We start from the raw sequence: 19,837 nt of genomic DNA, 5'->3' as shown, positions 1-19,837 counted from the left end.
GGGGTGCATTAGGAAAAGCATGGTCAGCAGGGTGAGGCAGGTGATCTTGCCCTTCTGTTCAGCCCTGGTGAGGCACATCTGGAGTACTGTGTCCAGTTCTGGGCTCCTCAGAACAAAAGGGACATGGAGTTCTTGGAGCAGATCCAGTGGAGAGCAAAGATGATTAAGGGATTGGAGCATCTCCCTTACATGGAAAGACTGAGGGAGCTGGACTTGTTCAGCCTTGAGAAAAGAAGTACACCTCATCACTGTTTATAAGTGGTGATGAGGTTTCCAGGCTCTTACCAGTGGTGCCAAGCAATAGAACAAGAGGCAATGGGCAGAAACTGATGCACAGGAAATTCCACCTGAACATGAGGAAGAACTTCTTTACTCTGTGGGTGACTGAGCAATGGAACAAATTGCGCAGGGAGGTTGTGGAGTGTCCCTCATTGAAAGAAACTGCAATGTGCTCTAGAATCACCCTGCTTGAGCAGGAAGGTTGAACCAGACAACCCACTGTGGTTGCTTCCAACTTCACCCATTCTACAATTGTGTGATTCCGTGAAAAAAGTAACTGAAGCACAAACGTTCTTGAGAATCTCTCATGATGCCTTGAATTGTATGAAACACAGATAGAATTAGAAATATTAAATCTAACTGCCACCCAACAGTACTCATGTTGGATAGTATTTTAATTTTTAGATCATGAAAAGAAGACCCAGTGAGAATGGATGTGGCTATAGAAGCCTCGAAATTGTTGTCGTAAAAATGATCCTTGAAATCTTGATCTGTTCTTTTTTTATGTCTTTCCCTTTAGCTGTTCCCTTTGTATTTACTTGTATTTGCTTTATATACATACTTTGGATTTTGTACATATCCGTCCACAAGACTTACAGAACTAAATGTTAGAGTAAGGGAGAATGAGCAAACTCTCTACTTCTTACTCCATGTGGAAGGCAATTCTAAATGCCTGATGTTTTAATATATTTACATATAAGAATGCTTTACACCATATTGCAGTAGTTGATTGACTTTTACCTCAGGTGTGTATTATATCATTTCACAGGGACTGCAAGGCCCTCCAGGACCTGTTGGACCCAGGGGACTGCCAGGAGAAGCTGTATGTATTGTGCCGTTTCTCCAGCTGTAGCTGGGGTGTGTGCACAGTGAAGCAGTGCCACAGAAGTCACCATAGCTGCTCCTTTGTGGGTGGTGCTGCAGCTATCAGAGGTTGAAGCACAGTAGGATGGGATGCCTCCCTCAACAGGCCATTATCTTGAGTTTCAGTAAACCATCTATATCGTGCTTCTTACACTGTTTGATAGCCTGGAGTGGATCTGGATATTGGGGTTACTTTTTACATTAAATTACATTGTCAAAGAGTCATCTAGCAGATAAGGATTACTTCTTTCTTTCCTAAGAAACCACTTGAGCTTGGCCCAACTAAAAAAAAATTTGGGAAATCCTTAGAAAAGAAGAGAGAGGAGAGGCTGTATGTATTTTATACCAATATCAAAAATGGATAGGGTAGGCCATGATCAGTAAGCATAAATTTTCATTTCCATAATGATTTTGTGTTGGTATAAGCAGAATATTCTTCATTAGGGTACTTTCTTTCTTATGCTTCTAGTTTGGATGCCTGGGTGAAATGAGTAGCTGTCTGTACTAAGTACAGAATGCAGCAGAGAAAGCAAACACAGCTGCTGAACATTCACTACTGGCATGAAAATGTTGTCATCTGTCATATGTCAGTGTACACAAAACTGTGTTTTACACTGAGAAGAAAAATTAAAACAATATGTGTTTCCTTGTCTTTTTCTTAGAGAGTTCATTTTCCAGTCCAGCTTAAGTTTCATACTAAGATTTTACTGTTCAGTTTGGGCAATTTTATCCTTTACTGTGAAAATTACTGGTATTCTTAACAAAATGCTTGACTAAATAGTTGGTTGAATAACATTGAACGGTCATGGAAAAAAATTTCTGTATTTGTTGCAGTATTGTGAAAGAACCCAATTAAGCCTTACTTGTTATTTAATAGTTTCTATTTAGATTTTAATCTTTTTCATTTATCTTCATTTCTCTGCATTTATAAAAATCCTTCATGAAAAGGAAAAGGGAAAATACTGAAGTTAAAATCAAATTGTGAAAGATGAGAAGATTTAGACAAAAGAAAGGCTGGAACATACTTTATTTAGTGAAAATGTTTGACTGTCCATTACATATCTAAAACATTTAAAAGGAATTGTTGGATTAACTAATGTGAACTATTAGAAATTAATTGAGGCTTTTAAGATACCAGTTTGAATAATTAACTAGTACGGGAAATCATGCAGCCCTCCATGGGCAAAAGAGATGAGACACTTACTTAAAATTCAAGTTTTTATGTGCTACTTCTTTCCTTGAAAAAACAGTTGATTTTCAAGACTTGGAATTACTTTGAAATAGAAGAAATAAACCATTTTGTCTCTGCAATTCTCCTCAGTAGGGTCCAGAAAATAATCTTGATTATTACATTTTAACTTAAAGAAAAATGATTTATATATTTAATTATGGAGGCATTCATTAACTTATAGTCTTTAACATTTGGAGTCATTACTAATGCACAGTAAATATTCCAGTGTAAACTGGTTTTCATCTCTGCTTTTATATAACCATTAAGGGAATAGCTATAAAAATGTACAGTTATATTTTTATTGATTCCAGGGCTTACCAGGAGATCCTGGGGTACCAGGAAACCCAGGAATTAAAGGAGACAAGGTATGTTTTAAGTGTTTTTCATTAAGCTTGATATGTTAAAGCATTTTAAATTTTTACTTTGAGAGAAACCTTCCATTCTTCTGTAGTGCATCTGTGTGGCTGCTGTGTGAAGTGATTTTAAAATGTACCAGCAGCAACCCCCTGTGTCTTGGAGAAGAAATATCTCTGCACCTGGAGATGGTTCAGGCCAGTTTGGCAACCCAGTTGCTCTTTAGATGAATAATTCAAGTAATATTTCAAAGAGATTGGACTGTGCCCTTAGATCTGGGCTGTGCAGAAATGTCACTTCAGGTCCTGACTACAGAACAACCTTTGCAGGGTAGTGTCCTACCCAGACTAAAATCCCACTTCACAGTCAGACATATTCTTCTTGGCAGAGCTCTAGGGCAGCTACACTGGCTCACATGTAAGCTAAGGCTGGATCTCCTTAGGACATTGTATTTTGCTGTGTAGAAATCCCTTAGTTAGAATTCATCTCCGTCAGCCAGGACTAAAAATTATGTGTGTGTATATACTAAATGTAAAGAAGGAGAAAAAATGAGGATATACAGGTATGCTCTGAGCTATGGGATGTGTTGTGGTATTTATACATTATGGGGTACCAGGGAAACCAATAAACTGTAGTCTGAAGTGAGCTGAAAGAAAGGCAAAAGAAATAACTGGAACAAGGACAAAAAATATACTCATTTTGCAAAATGGGACATGGTGGTTCAGAAAAAATCAGAAAGGGTGTTGCAGGAGCCTGCAAGGGACAAGAGGCCAGCATAACAAAAGGCTCAATTTTACTGCATAAACAGCAGAGTTTAGCCATGGGGAACAAGAGACATTGCTTGTATTGAAATAAGAGCAGAGGTGTAAAGAGGAATACACTCAAGACCCCAGGTTTAGCACTAGTGTTTGATAGCTGGGAGAGACAGCTGTTGTTTCAGCTGTTGTTATGAATTAGTTGGCAGAGTTTAATGACAACCTGCATATTAGGAGCCTGGGGAACAAGAAATGTAGATCAGATGCATTGCAAGCATGGAAAACCAAGAGAATGCTGGTTATTGTTGATGGTTCTATGACCCATGTCTCCAATTCTGTAACTTTTTGAAGGAAAATATGAGGGTATTTTTTCTTCTCTATATCTTTTCAAAGTACTGTCACTTTCTATGATAAACTTGATAATATTTAGAGATTTTTCATAGGGAAAAATCCTCACATTTCTGTTAGTGATTCAAATTTATATTGTAGGGTGACCCTGGTGGGATTATGGGACCACCTGGACATCCAGGTCCAAAAGGTGATATGGGGCCTCCTGGACCAAGTCTGCCTGGAACACCAGTAAGTCCATAATCTGAAAAGTCTCTCCTGACTTTATTTTCTGCAGGGGCAACTGGGAAAGAATTCTCACTGTGCAATGGAAGAAATCACAGAATGGTTTGTGTTAGAAAATACTTTAAAGTTCATCTAGTTCCAACCCCCTTCCATAGGCAGGGCACATCTCTCCCTAGAGCAGGCTGTCCAAAGCCCCATCCAACCTGGCCTTGAACACTTCCAGGGATGAGACATCCACAACTTCTCTCAGCAACCTGTTCCAGTGCTTCCACCCTCATAGTAAAGAATTTCTTCCTAGTAACTAGTCTAAACTTAGTCACTTCCAGTTAAAATCCACAAAGCAAGTATTTTTAATTGCAATTTCAAAATCAAAATATATTTTACAGTGGTATTATAAGTGCACTAAAATATAGAAATAGTGTAAGTCTATTAGTCTGCTAGTGTGGTCTAGAGATAGTGTAAGTATCACAAATGATCCTAGTGACACTGGCACTAACAAAGAAGATATGTAAACTTGTCACAGTTTATTTCTAAGGGCTTGCTAATTTTGGCCATTAAATTTATCTAGTCTCTTGGATTTCAAAACATAATTTGTTTTTTTTTGTCTTGGTTTTTTCCTGTTTTGTTTTGTTTTGGGTTTCTTTTAGGGTCCCACCGGTGTTCCTGGAAACCCAGGTCCAAGGGGTCCAAAGGTATGCCAAATACATTATTTCTGTTCCTAAAAATATTTTAAAATTTTATTTTATTTTATAAAAAGATAATATGATAGTTTGCATTTTCAGAGCTTTTGTGATGGAAAGCCTTGTACCTTTCACAGGGAGAAAGAGGACTACCTGGTGTACAGGGAGCACCTGGGGAGATGGGGCCCCCTGGAATAGGCATTCAGGGATCACCAGTAAGTAAACCAGCACCCAGAATTTGGGCTTCTTGCTGTTCATCACTGAGCAACTGCAATGGGCAAACAGAGCACAATAAAAAGCCATGAACTCCCTTCTGGCCTGACTCCCAGCTCCCAGTTTGCTTCAAGGGTTGCTCTGCAGTTTAAGTTCAAACATGCAGCAAGTTGGCACAAACATCTGAGGCATTCATAGTAAATCATTTTACTGCAATAACTGTTTCAGTTATTCTGCTTGTTTCCCAGGTTTCTTTCTTTTTAATGCCTTTAAATAAAGCCACCTGCAGTGCCTTCAGAGTCTGCAGTAAAAAGAATTGCTGATGTTGATGGTGTACCTGGTAGGAGGTACATGTTATTGCAGGAGTTTTACTCCAGTGAAACAATCTCTGCCTCTCCACTGAGGCAATCTCTCTTCAGTCAACCAATGTGTATCACCTGATACAATTCAGTTTATGGACAGTGCTCTGGTATAAAGGGAAAATATTTGTGAAAGGTGACTAGGCATTCACCCTGAATGTCTTAATCTAAAATAATAATACTTAAAGATAATATTTTCAGTTACAATATTTTCTAATCTGAATTTTTTAAATTACCCATTTATATGTAAATTATCTGTTTCTATTCAACTGCTCATTAGCTTTTTTAATGAATCTTCTTGCTAAATACCAAGTTTCACTACAGATCATTAATTTTTGGAAATGCTTGCCCTAAAAAATGGGCATTTGCAAAGTCTTGAGGTCTCTAACTTTGGCAAAATTACATGTGGATCTAAAGCCAAATCTTAAAGTAAGCCTTTCTCAAAGTGAAAACTGCACAAACATCCCACATTCGGCATTTTTAGGTGAAGTTCATCTCCCTTATCCCAGAAAGTGTAACTACTGATTATTTGGAGTTTTCTTACAGGGTCCTATAGGTCCAACTGGATCAGCAGGTGTGCAGGTAGGGTATAAGTTTTCTCTTTGATTCAAAAACAGTACTTCAGTTTAAGAGTTTTGCAGGAAAAGTATTCTTATATCCTAAATGACCTTTCATGCTCTTAGGGCCCTAGGGGACCTCCAGGATTGCCAGGAGCTCCAGGTACCCCTGGTATTAATGTAAGTGACAGTTTTATATATATACAAGAAAAAGTAATGTGTGCCTCATCAAGGATTTAGGCCCTCAAGTTTTCCATTTGTTTCTAGGGCACTCCAGGAAGAGATGGAAAGCCAGGACTACCAGGCCCTCCAGGTGATCCTGTACGTATACAGGGAAAGCTTTTGCATTTGCTTTGGTGCAAATATATTAAATTTTTATGACGTGAGATAGCACAGCAAGCCTAGAAGAACCAGTGATATGAAGATAAAGTAGAAATACTTACTTGGGAAAGACAGAAAACAGCCATGTTATGTACCTGGGCTCAGTAAAACCGAGAGTGTCATCATGATGTTTCCTTAAGCTTAGAATTAATTACCATGTAGTTAATGCTTATCAAAAATCATGGAGCTGAGTGTCACTTAGCAGATTATTCTCAAACTTGAAAAGAGAGGTCTCCCCCATTCTCAGTTCTTGTCAGTGATTTCATTTCATTTGGGTAAGTAGATAAAATTCTGAATTTGGAGTGGGAAAGATTACTTGCTTTTTGAAGATGTAATCAAAATTCAGAGGCTGTCTGAAGTCAATAAGATTTAACTCAAGAGAGATGAGGATAAAGTGCTTAATAATGAAAGCCAAAATCCATAAGTAGAATAAGTCTGGAATGCACAGCACATTGTAAACTAAATGTAAGTAAAATGTTTGATGCTGCTATTAAACAGACAGGTCTAAATGGTAAAACTCACAAACAGGACAATTATTGCCTTTTGCTCTCTTGAAATACTCTTTTCTTTGGAAAAAAAATTTTTCCAGGGAGATGTAGCAAGCAGGAGTGAATCTGGAGAATTAAGACCATTTTAACACTCCCAAAATCCCAGCATAATTCATACACTTATTGAGAGAACAACACACAGGTGTGTGGCTCTGGAGAGTGTGTTTGCAGCCAGGCTGGACGTGCCTTACACCCAGAGCAGGGGAGCTGTGTGGCACAAATGCACTTGGCTTGGTCTCGTACACGTGTGCCTGTGCAGCTGGGGTGAGGACCCTTCCACACTCAGGGTTTGGGGTCTGTGCCAGACATTGATAGAGCAGCTAAAATAACATTAGAAAAGGGGAGAGGCTGGGGAAATTACACTTCTAGTCCAGTAGGAAGACCAACAGGTGATATGGTAATAGCCTGCCTAGCTGAAAAAGGTCCTGAGGAGAAGGGTGAAAAGTCAGGCCGTGTAGGTTTTTGCTTTCAAGTCTTGTCAAATGGTTTTTAAGAGCAGCTGATCCTGTACAGTTTACCTCTGTGCAGAGGATGGGCTCACACCTTACATAACAATGTCCTCAACTTGTGCTAGGTGGTGTTGTCTCACCCTAACAAACAACTTGGCATGCTTTCAAAGGTGGTTATGCCACCCTACAGACAGCGTGCTGATTATATTTCTGGTTAATTATATTCAGCAGTGCATCTCTTGAGCTGATCTTTGACACTCATTGCTTTTAACTGGCAGTCTTTGGAATATGCTAAAGAAAGTGCTTATATTTTATTTTTATTCTTTAAGATTGAAAGAATTGAAACATGCTAAACAAAAAAAAGTTAGCTTGTTTTGAATGTGTCTAATTTTATCGTATGCCCAGGATAGATATGATTTTAGATTTAGGAATTGTCAGAAAAAAGAGAATTAGTAATTGGAGAGTCTGTGAATGAAGCTGATGACAACCATGGCAATGAGTTTTTAACAGGGAGTCTTTACAGATAAATTTAATGGCAGGTCTTGGAAATCTGGGATCTGTTTCAGTACAGTATAGATCCACTGACTGATATTTAAATGGCTCAGCTTTAGTATTGGTAGCAATTTAGCAGTGGCACCAAGGAGTTGCACGCTAATTATTAATGCTTAAATGCAGGGAAAATATTACATATGCTGCTTTTGTTGCTGTAGCTGAATTATTTCCAGTATCTGAGCTAATTTATTGAAGTTAGCTTTGGCATCTCCAGAATTTGTACTACAGATGACAGTAGAGTCAAAGCCTAGGAGAAAGGAGGAGGAAAGCAATTGAAGATAATCAGGTGAGAGTACAAGGCATTCCAGTAACATTGAGCTGTTGCTGATATGCTACAAAAACAATATTAGTATGTTCAGGAGTTAGGCTGTTGTCATGGTTTGAGACATTTCATTGCATTTACAGTTAAGAATTACAATCAGTAAGTTGGGTAGACTGTGATATTTACTATATCTGAAAACCTGTTTTTTCTTTTGACTTTTCATTAAAAAGTAGATTAAACCAACATGTATATATATATAAAATCAGCTCTATGTGTAATGATACAAAGTTTAGAAGCAATGAAAACACATCAGAATCAATAGTGCTTTGTAAAACATTAACTGCAGATGCCTTTTTTAATTTCAGGTTGCACTTCCACTTGTGGGAGACATGGGTGCTGTACTGAAGGTAAATTTTTCAGAGATGAAATGTCTTTTTTTGCTATAAACATGCTTTTTAAACAAATGTGAACTTGAGAGCTTCTGTAGGTTCAGTTCTGACTTACAGGGCTAGCCTAAAATAGCATTGCGATATTTTTTAAATTTTTTTGTTTTCTTTTTAAAAATACTCCAGAAATGAATTTTATAGAAATTTTGAAAATAGTGTTAGAACAGCAAGGGAGATGGTAGCCAGCAAGGGCCTATTCAGCATATCCAGCCCAAAGTATGAATTGCTACAAATATACTTTGTTCTTCACTTCAGTTTGTAGCATTAATTTCAGTAATATACAAATGGGAAAAATAGTCTAGAATTTCTAAGATATTATTTTGAAAATAATGAAATTTGGAGTGTTCTGCAATATTTCAAATTGAAAACTGTGCTCAGGAGAATTTCAATATGAAAAGCTCACATCATTTCTTCTTTCCTTTATTAATACATCTACTTAGGGTTTATTGACTTTCTCGTTTCCAAATTTGATTTATTTTAAGTCTTTCCTTTTGATTGTAATTGTGCTGCCTTTCTGCTGTACATGCTTTTCTTGTCAGAGCTCTCTCTCTTGCTGCTTCTTTAAGCTTCATTCTTCATTTCTCAGGGTTTTGGGCTAGCACTTCTGTATACTGCAATTTAGCTGGCAAATGCTTCTCTCAGCAATGCAGGGGTCATTTACTTTTAAATAACTACAGATTTGAAGCTGGAGAGAGTAACCAGTAGCCTTCATCTCTAACTAGTCCTTGAAAGGAAGATGCTCAAAGCTAAACACAGGTGTGTCTGGGGCTATCCAAAGTAAAGCTAAAAATGTGTTAGCATGGTTTGAGTAGAGTGTGAGAGATGGGGAGGAAAACAAGGAATTCTCCCTGAGCAAGTAAATGGTTTAGAAGAGAGCAAGGACTGAAGAGAAGCTTTGGGTTAAAAACAGAGGCTTGGTCAGAAGGACAGGAAGGAAGCAGTATGCATGGATCAGTCTGCATGGATCAAATCTATGTCATAAAAACATCTATTTGTCACTTCATCTTCTGTCTGCTCCACAGGGTGATCCTGGCACAAGAGGTCCTCCAGGCATTCCTGGCAGAGAAGGACCAAAAGTAAGTTTTGAAGAGTGTATTTTTCATTGGTTTGGATCTTGTTAAAAGCAAAAAGACAGATTCTTACCTTTGTGAGACTTGACTTTTTTGTCTCACCCGTATCCCTGTGGCATTGGGCAACCTAAAAGTTCAAATGATTTTTATGTTTCAGGCCTCTTCATGTGTCAGTTTGCCTTTTGTCTAAGTTGAGTGAGCAAAATAGCCTGAGTTGAGTCCCAGGCCCAGAGAGCTTTTCTGTGTCATGCCTCCATTAAAGCTGGCTCAGATCTGAGTGCCCAGCAGTGCCTTGCTATCTCTGGACTCATTTTGGGTGAGAATCCTGCAGTGAAGAGGCAAACTTCCCCTGTCTCCCTCGTGTGCAACACAGCTGGGCCACCCTGTGCCCTTGCCCCTGTTCCCCTGGGAGCAGCACAGCCATTTCCCTGGCCTTGAAGGGTCCCTGGCATCAATCAAAATCCTGCTTCTCTGGAATCAGATAAAAAGCCACATGGTTTGAGATATAGATAGTTCCTGTCATCGAGACTAATTCCATGGAAGTGAACTTTCTCCATTTCAGCAAGCACTCAAGCTCTTTGGTGCTTGGTGACTCAAAAGACTCTAAGGTCTTTTGAGTATTTTGCCTCCTAGGAACAAACCACTCATTTCTTTTCACCTTGTGGGGAGGTTTATTTGGAAGTTTTCAGATGGTTTTGATCCTTTGCTTTATGTTTTATGTACTATGGCTGTAAGGGCGTCCTGCTAGCATTTATTGAGTGTATATAAAACGCCCTACAGAGCATGAAATTCATTGTTCTGTAATAGAAAATATTTGTTTGAATGTTATGTTTTCATAGGGAAGCAAAGGTGAACGTGGATTTCCTGGGCTTGTGGGGGAAAAGGGCGATGAGGTAAAATTACTTCATTTCTACATTCTTATCTGAACCTGAGTAAAGACCTAGACTGAAAATTAAATGCACAGAATGTTAGCAATAAATAGGCTAATGCCAAATATTTTCAGAAAATACTTCATGTCTATAACGTATTTGCTTTCATTTTGGTAGTTCCCCTTTAGAATTCACTTTTGAAAACTTCCCATTAGGCAAATAATCTGATGTGAACAGTAATAGCAGCAACTACTATTAAGTGGAAACTGAAAAATATTTTAATAGGCTGAATTTAAAGTATTTACAATATTTTTCATCTTATATTACATTCTTAGAGTTATCATTATGTCTTTATGGAGAAGGAAAAAAAGCCAAATGACTTGTGGTGCCAAATCCAAAATAGCTGCTATAGCTTTCATTTTCAATTGAAATATTTGCAGTTAACATTTGAAGAACACTATCAGTGCAAAAGAAGAAAAAAAAAAAAAGAGAAGCCACCACAGCAGAAGCCATTAAGGAAATTAATCTGGATAAATAAATGAATTTCTTAGTGGCCTTAGCCAACTGAGGACTTAAAATAAGTAAGCCATTAAAAAGTATGTGGTGAGCACTTTGAAACTCCAGACTACTTAACTGGGATTAAACATGTCTATTTTAATTTAGGAGTGCTGGTTACAAGACACAGCACCTAGAAAATACAGAAGGAATTTAGAGTGTATTGATTGAGGGGTTTGTAATTCTTTATAAGCATTTCACATTTCACAGCACTAAGACCATGATATCTTAAGAATTTTTAAAGAGTAGTAGAATAGGAGAATATTTTCCCAAAAATATGTGTTTATCAGTATTCTTGGCTTACAAAAGTACACAATTGTATGTGGAAAAAAAAGATGCAGCTCCTGCTACTGTTTTGCCCCAGAATTTAGCATGTTGTCAGCCTAAAGTATCATGCTTATTTTTTTCTTTGCTTTTATATGATACACATAGAGCTCATTACATATATATTTTACATATATATTTGGTTTTAGGTGACGATATATAGACCTCACACCTCATGTGCCCCCTGAGGTGGAATTCAGAACATATTCCCTAAAAGGATGGGGCAGCCAAAAGCAAATTTCATTCATAATTTTACTTAAAAAATAAATGGGAGGGTAACACATACTTTGTGTGCCATATGGGATACCTTTAGCAGTCAGCCCTAGGAGGAATGAGGCATTAGCAAAACAATTTTGACAATTCAAATACTATTAAACAGATGAGACATAAAGAAGATACTGCATGGAATTAAGAAGTTATAAGGTAACAGCAACTTTATGTCTGGCAGATTTTTTCAAAGGAGTCTAGAGCAAATTCATTGTATATTTTTCATTAATGCTGTGTTAATAAGTTCATCATTCATATGTTTCTTCACCTTTTAAGAGCTGGTGAGCTCTGATATTTTCAATGTTTTGCAGCAACTTTTGGATATGATGTGAGGGTGAAAGTGAAACTTCTTTTCAGAAACATGTATGAAAACATTTTAAAAGTAACTTCTTTTTACAAATTTCAATATTTTTATTTTGATCATTTATTGGAATGGGAAGAAATGGGAAGAAAGAGAGAGAGGCCTACCTGAAGCCCTTTGAAATATGCTCATTAACTTCCATAGGCTTTCCAATCACCCTTTAATCTTTGGTGAACTTGTTATCTTCATTTTCAAAGCACTTCTTTTTTCCAGGAGAGGTTTTTTTTAATATCAATAGTAAGAATTACAGAAGATGTTCCTTTGGTTTCATATTAATTTTTCATGTAAATGTACCATCAGACTAAAGGAGTTCAAAAGGAGCAGAGAGCACATTAGCTTTTACCTTGCCACTCTGAAAAGCTGCAGAAGTGGATCAATGTTCTCTGTGTGTAGGAGCAAGAAAGAAAAATCAATATCTCTCCATCTCTACATTTTTGCTGATTTATTTCTCGCCAAATTTCTTCCCTCAGTCTCCCCCTCAGAGCACCAATTTCGGGGTTCCTGACCACTGTGGCTTTCTAGGCTGCCTCCTTAGCCATTCCTTCTTAAACACTGCATTTCAAATGAGAAATGCACTTTTTCTGAGGGGATTTTTCTTGTCAGAGAATGGACAGATGAAATCAATCACTGCTTGGAAGAATCCATTTCTCTTTGTGGATTATAGGGAGAACCAAGAGTGTTAGCTCTCATTGGTACATCACTTTCACATGTCTAAAATCACACCTGAGCCTGGTGTGGCAGAGGAAAGACACTCAGTGCCACACAGGCTTGTCTCAAATCCCACCTCCATCCACCGCAGTGAGCTGCACAGCTGTTATGTTTAGTAAGTGGATACTAGAGTCCATTGATTTTCAGACAATCAAATAGAATACAAGCAGGAAAGGAGATCATTAAATACTATGTAAAATGTCATGTTCAATTACCAAAAAGCCAAACCAAAAATGAGGCAGAAAGTACCACTTCATTTCGATAGCATCAGGTAATAGTGACAAGCCTGCTTAAGTGTCTTCTCACCAGAAAAAAAAAGGCACCTTTTAATAAAAGAAAATAGAATATTAATCTCTAAGGAAAAGCTTGACTTCTGTTCTTATCTGCACAACTAAGGACAAAACTATTTACAAAATATAGGCTAAAAATGTGAAAGTTTGAAGGACAAGTGGTGTTTATCACTCAAGAAAGAAGTTGCCTCTAACCTGGTTCAATGATAACCTGATTCTCTTCCCCACCTGGTGGGGTGGTTATTTTATAGACATTACTAAAAATAAGGCCTACATTTTAGAAGAAAATACATTGTAATGCAGGTATGGTACTGCTGGACATGCTGAATATAAGTATTTTTGAAGTATAAGTGGAGAGGAACTAGACATGTGCTCTTTTAATCTCCAGGGTCTCCAAGGTGCTCCTGGACTGCCAGGTGTGTCAGGACCCAGTGGCCCATCCGTAAGTGTGTGGTATCACCTGTGATCTCATTTGTTTCTGTAGGGCTTGCTAGAACTGCCTAGATCTAGTCCTTTCTTTTCTCTTTTAGGAGATTAATAATAAAATCTTACCCATTCTGATGCTAGTGAAGTAAACTACACTGCTGTTGATGTTACTGAAAATACCATAATTGTCTGGACTCAACGTTTATGGAACTTAAATAGATTTGAAGTTTTGACATTACTAGAGAATCTGTGAAGTTACATGATTTATGATGTGCAAACGTGCAGTTAAATGTGTATTTTTACCCAAGTTAGGGTCATGTTAGTAATAAAACCTAAAAATAATTCCAGCTACTCATTCTGAAAAAAAACTTAGTGCAAAAGCCAAGTAATTACTTGGTTTCACAATTCAAAACCAAAGAATGAGAAAAAGCTGACAATATTTAAAGACACTGAAATATATCATTAAAATTGTTGGAATTAATGGGAGAGGTCCTCTTTGAAATGTTTTCAAATGTTCTTTTCTACATATGGGAATGACATTAGTTAGTATGATCATTATTCATTCCTAGGCTTCATGACAATACTAATACTTCTTTCAAAAATTGTAGCACATTTAAGAAGTTTAATGTGGAATACATTAATTGGCATTTAGCAGTAAAATGTGATTCTCAGCTGGATCAAGATGTGCCAGTTAGGGTCACCACATTTAATTTGCCAAGGTGAAAATGCAATGGTCAAGACGTGTTTTACCCTTCAAAGGACTTATCAGGAGGACACAGCTGTTGTATCAAAGAGAAGAGAAATATTTAAACCTGAAGGAGAAGTACAATTAGGTTTAAACTGCCTCCAAAAAGCATGTTTTAAAAACTTAGTGCCACTGCAAAAATATCGTGTGTCATTGTTTCCTAACTTATACAAACAATTCTGTGTTGTGCAGGGAGTCCCAGGAAGACCTGGACATCCCGGTCCAGCTGGAGCAAAAGGAGAAAAGGTATTCCTTCTTTTTAACCTTGGTACAGGTCTGTGAAGGTTTTGCAATCCCATTACACTGTGTTTTGGGGGTCTTTTAAACAAGTATAAGATCGTAACAAAAATGTTTCAAATTTCAAATTTTTATTCGTGTTTCACTACAACTTTCCCTAAGCAGGGCTGTGTATATCGGCTTATACTTTAAAGTACGGTGCTTGTGTATTTTATTTGCAGAGAATTTTCTTTAGGCATAACACAATATATAAGGTTTAGGAAAGTGAAAATATATTTCTGACATACAATCTGACTAGTCACTTCTTGCTGTACTTCTTATTCTTTTATGAATATTATATTCAAAAGCAGTTGTACAAGAACTGAAAGTTATTGGGTGTTACTTATTCTGAAAAATTATGTGAGCTGACTTTATACTTATATTACACTCTTTTATATATGCATATAATATGTATATATATGTGTGTGTGTGTGTGTATATATATATACATACACACATATATATAAAGAACTGCTTTTTCCAAAATTTTTTATGTTCTTTTATCAGAAACTTGATATTATGAGGTCAAATGCAATTTCATGATTACTTCAAATCAGAGCAATACTGCAGAGCCAAACTTCGCTGCAAAATCTTTTCTGGGTCAAGTTCTACATTTTGTGTAGGAATACAGCTTTTCTTTCAGTAGTACTCTGGGCTTTTCCAGGCATAGCACTGCCACATCCACATGTGGGATTCTAATTCCCCACAAAACTTTGGTATGACTAAGAAAGAAAACTGTTTTGTAAAGCTCTGAAATTATTTCAGTATAAAATTTGAATGAGGGTTGTCTCCTTGCAGATCACGGTAACAGAAATTTACCCCACTTCTTTTCTTTTTATCTAACTGAATGCAAAACACATATCTTTGATAGCTCCTTGTTCACAACTCACACACAGGTGGGAGTGAGAAGCCCCTGCTCTACAGCTCGTGTCTCATCATTCTAAAAGTGGAAAAAGTGACATGGCTGAAGAGTAATGAAGTAAACTGAAATAAAGCCCCACTAAATTTCTCCTCTGTCCTTCATCTAGGACACACTTGAGAATTGATCACATAGTGTGCTTTCTGAAGTAATAGGATTTTCATTCCCCATGAAGTTCTTCAAACCACTCTTGGGAGGCTGACAATTTCTAACAATTAACAGGGCCATTTGTAAATTATCCTAGTATAAATGTTCAGTAAGAATTATATTTTTCTGCTGAGCTAATTATTGGCATTGAGCACTTAGCTTGATTTTTGCCACTTCAGTAATTTTAAATTTGTGACTTAAGTGTATCACTGACATACATTAAATAAGATCCAACAAAACCAGTGAAAAATTCTGACAGACTTGTTCCAAGTTGTACAGTGTATTTATCTGAATTGTGGTGATAATATTTTGAAAAGTTTGTTTGGGAAATTTTATGTTGAAAACTTTGCAGCTCTACTCTCCACAGACCCCATGATTCTGCTGGGTAAAAATCTCAGCAGCTATGCCCTGTATAATATAAGCAATTCAGTACACAATAGCAGAACAGACTAGAGATACAGGTAACAATGGATGAATATTTTACAGTAAAAACCAAAAAAATATTCATTATATCTCTTAGTAAGGAAGATTATTAAAAAAAAATCTTAATTTATATTCAATATGTTTCTATGTAAACTGAATTTCTGAAACTGTAGCTCTTCTTTATTTACATATGAATGATCAGCTGAGGACTGGCTTTTGCAAAATAATAAAGAAAGCATAAAATTCATGTTAACTTTTATCTGCCAGTTGTTTAGAAATTCATATTAATAACTCCTTTTTTTTCCTTCTTCTCTCTCCTGGTACACATGAAATGATTCCCAACCCAGGTTACCACTGTTATTTTGCCATAAGGAAGTTACTGCACATAAAGCAGCAAGTAACTAACAAAATAAAAACTAGTAAAAAGTAATGATTCATGCCTTCCCTAAAGCTAAAACAGGAACACTGCAGGAGAATTTGTTCTTGATATTACCTGCTCTTATTGACTGTATCTCTTGTTTGTTGTCATTGTGGTCATCATGGCTTGAGTGTGGAATAGATGTGGCCAGTTACAGTAAATGAGTTACATCAATCTCTTGCTGTACTAGGGTAGTGAAGGTTCTCCTGGGAAACCTGGACCACCTGGGCCTCCGGTGAGACATTTTGTTTTATATCTTGAATTTCTATTAGGAACAATGTGTGGGTAAAATGTAATGCAATATAAAGAACTGAGTGTTGGTCTAATAAAAATTAATATTGCAGGAAGGTAACAGTGTCTTTTTTCGAAAGGTTTTCAACTCCACTTTTTTTCCTCTCAATTCATCACTGAGTAAGTTCAGATCACTAAAGCCCTCTAAGAAACCTGTTCAAATTACTTAACCAGTCCAATATTATTAGAGTAAAATTGACAGCTTGGATCTCTGAGATCAGAGAGCCCAGGCAACCTAGGGAAAGTCTGTGGAGCTCACTGGACTCTAAGTTAAGTGGAATAGTACCTAACACAAAATTTATTATGGAGAATTATAATAATAAACATCAAAATATGATGCACACTGATTTACAGGTTTCTTGGTTTATAATTTTAAAAAAAGCCCCAAGTTGTGGTGGTGTGTATCTTATGTTCTTCTGGTATGTGGAATCTTTGGCAGATTGAGAACAAAAAGGATACCACAGCTTTGCTGAACTACAGGACTTGAACAGGGCAATAGTTCTGCCTTTATAATTCATAAGTGACACTTACTTGGTTTTTATGCTTTAAAGGGTATGCCTTACAATGAAAGAAATGGAATGAGCAGCTTATATAAACTGCAGGTATTTCTCTTTAATGTTAATTGCTTTTTTTTCAATCCCCACCCAATTTTAGCCCAACTCAACTTTTAAACTTGCTGTTACAGGGAGGAGTGAGTGTCGCGAGTTATCCGGGTCCACCAGGACCTCCAGTAAGTGCAACCAGAAATCTCATTTCTAGCAGCCAAGGGCATAGAAACAGAGGAGGATTAGTTGCATGGAATTGCATTTTATTTGTGAAAGATTTCATTAACAAGGATTGGTATGTAGCATACATACTGTGATTTTATGTTTGCCAAGCATTTTAGCCCATTTTGGAGAGTGGTTTATTTTGAATAAATCATTTCATCCTAGCAAGTAAAGGCTGCAGAAATGGTACATAATTTGGTATTGGAGCCTGTATTGAAAGTATTCTTATACTAAAAATGTGTAATTTTGTATTTATAGTTCATGGAGGCATAGTTCTGTAGTGAAATTTGGTGCCAGAAATGAGAAGCTCAGGAATTCTGATCTGAGTTCTGCCACTGATTCACTACATGTTGCTACAGTGCAGGAAAATGTGTAAAACTTAGAAATTAGATTGTGGAAGTAAAACAGGGCTGGTGTGTTTCACACTGCATGCAGTACCTTGCAGCTGGACAGTGTTGCTTTGGTTCCATGGATCTAAAGATGCTGTGCTCTTATTTACATTCTCCTCCTTTTTAGCACCAGAGGCAAGTTCTGTTTTAGAGATGAATTGTCTCTTTGGTAACCACAGTTATGGGCTGGCACCAAGCAACAGAGCTGTCTTTGTCTGTATGCTGGAACAGCAAAACAAACCCAAAATATTACTAAGATTTTGTACTAAATTAATCAGCTTGGATTGGATGAATAATGATTCTAAGGCACTGCATTAGCAAACTATACTCTAATGCAGTCATTTAAAAAAACCATCTTATCATGGAAACTGCTCTTCTTTAAATGTAGCTTGGTTTTTTGGGTTTTTTTGCAGGGTCCAAAAGGGGATCCTGGAACAGCGGTATGTATGTATGTATTTTTTGGTTTTGATAGAGAATTCTCCAAGTAGTTTGACACATGGTACTTCTGAAGGACAATATAGAAATCCAAACCAAAACCTCTCAGCAGTGACAGCCAAACATGGAGTTGTAAGACAGTTTTCTAAAACAGTTTAATAATTTGTTTTCAAAAAAATTCACAAAACTTCTTTTTTTTGTTTCACCATAATGCCTGGAAGCTGAATACATCTTTCTGTACCAGCACCTGGTTCTGTAATTCTGTATTACATCTTTCATCAAAATTAAATCATTGACCCAAATACTCACACAAAGACTCTGGGAAAAGCTTAATTTGTAAATCAGTAAATGAGGCATAACAAAATCTGTTTACCTAATAACTGGTTAGCTGTTACAGTAATCTCAAGTAAATAATCTGCTGTTGCTTGCTCTTCAACATTTCCCATGTTGAGTAAAGAAATTCTAACATATGCAATCTTTTAATTTAAAAAAATTAAAAAACAGGGAGACCCAGGACCAATGGGATTACCAGGATTGGAAGGACTCCCAGGGGAAAAGGTAGGACTCCTTAAAAAAAGGCATGATTTCTTAGTCGCCACTATCTGCAGCTAAATGTTTTCTGAAGCCTTGTTTGGTTTATTTTTCATGTGTAAGTTAATGTTTCTATGAGAAAAATCTTTGCATACTTATTTGTATTTTCTGGTTTTTGCTTTAAACAAGCAAAAAACATGCTTTGCATAGGTGTAAATAGTATACTCACCGAACATAAATTTCATTTTCTGCAAATGGAAAATTGTGTGTGGAGGCCTTGTAAAATGCTTGGTAGAATACTAACTATAATTGAGGGTAATATTGTTAATATTTTCCTGTGTATGGCTCTTGTTCCCCCCTTGAACATCATCTTTTGTTTACAGTCCGTCTGTTTTGTTCTCAGCCTTTTACTTTCTAATTGTGGAGATGATTAGGAATGTAAAGAAAAGCTTTTATAAAAGGCTAAAATAGTCAAGATAAAAAAGTATTCATTTCTAAATATAGCAAAGTATAAAACATTTAGCAGAGAAATAAAAAAAATCTGTAAATATGTTTTCTGTCAGCAAAACCAGTTTGATTTTCCCCATATCTTCTAATTTAGGAAAAAAAAAGAGTAAATTTTTTTGCAAATGAAATGTTTTTTAGCTTTTTTGAATTATGCTATTAAATGACTTCATGCAAAAGTACTTTACTGAAACTTATTTTTCATCACAAAGAAATGTAAATTTAAAGTTTCCTCTCAAAATCACTGTGCATTCCTCCTACTTGCTCAGTCAGTGACAAGATCTAAGATCTTGTGAAAGATTTAAATAATGACAAGATCTAAGATCTGTACTAGATGCTTAAATTACATGAGATGGTTCTTGCTCTGGAATTCTAGAATTTACAAGCAATTAAAGGACTAGTCTGGTTGCAAAATGAACAAACACAGGGAGGCATTACAGGTCTAACTGAGACAAAGTGGGGACAGGAATTAAATAAAGGGAATAAGCAATGGATCAGATCACATTAAACCAGCTGAGTGAGTGTTTGGCCCTCTCCCAAAGTAGAAATATTGTTTCCTTAACTAAATTTGGTCAGAATTTCATATTTGTGGTGCAAATAAGTGAAAATAGAAATGCCT

At 36.7% G+C, this 19,837-nt stretch overlaps 1 protein-coding gene across 5 annotated transcripts in view; it reads left to right on the top strand.

Moving 5' to 3' along the window:
• COL19A1 (collagen type XIX alpha 1 chain) overlaps positions 1 to 19,837 on the top strand; it is a 178,865-nt gene that overhangs the window by 136,210 nt on the left and 22,818 nt on the right. For all 5 annotated transcript variants that reach the window (XR_009114228.1, XM_058019508.1, XM_058019510.1 and 2 more), the window contains 18 exons: positions 1,049 to 1,102; positions 2,686 to 2,739; positions 3,973 to 4,062; positions 4,704 to 4,748; positions 4,874 to 4,951; positions 5,855 to 5,890; positions 5,992 to 6,045; positions 6,133 to 6,186; positions 8,423 to 8,464; positions 9,526 to 9,579; positions 10,413 to 10,466; positions 13,336 to 13,389; positions 14,311 to 14,364; positions 16,492 to 16,536; positions 17,144 to 17,194; positions 17,278 to 17,322; positions 18,162 to 18,188; positions 18,688 to 18,741. Coding sequence is in view for 4 of the 5 variants with exons in the window: in XM_058019508.1 (XP_057875491.1) it covers positions 1,049 to 1,102; positions 2,686 to 2,739; positions 3,973 to 4,062; positions 4,704 to 4,748; positions 4,874 to 4,951; positions 5,855 to 5,890; positions 5,992 to 6,045; positions 6,133 to 6,186; positions 8,423 to 8,464; positions 9,526 to 9,579; positions 10,413 to 10,466; positions 13,336 to 13,389; positions 14,311 to 14,364; positions 16,492 to 16,536; positions 17,144 to 17,194; positions 17,278 to 17,322; positions 18,162 to 18,188; positions 18,688 to 18,741 (945 nt within the window). In the remaining variant the exon portion in view is untranslated. The remainder of the gene's footprint in view (positions 1 to 1,048; positions 1,103 to 2,685; positions 2,740 to 3,972; positions 4,063 to 4,703; positions 4,749 to 4,873; positions 4,952 to 5,854; positions 5,891 to 5,991; positions 6,046 to 6,132; positions 6,187 to 8,422; positions 8,465 to 9,525; positions 9,580 to 10,412; positions 10,467 to 13,335; positions 13,390 to 14,310; positions 14,365 to 16,491; positions 16,537 to 17,143; positions 17,195 to 17,277; positions 17,323 to 18,161; positions 18,189 to 18,687; positions 18,742 to 19,837) is intronic.

This window comes from Melospiza georgiana, chromosome 3, assembly GCF_028018845.1.
Source record: "Melospiza georgiana isolate bMelGeo1 chromosome 3, bMelGeo1.pri, whole genome shotgun sequence".
Lineage (NCBI taxonomy): Eukaryota > Metazoa > Chordata > Aves > Passeriformes > Passerellidae > Melospiza > Melospiza georgiana.
The sequence above is the reverse complement of the archived record's forward strand: the minus strand, read 5'-3'. Positions and strand labels throughout refer to the sequence as shown.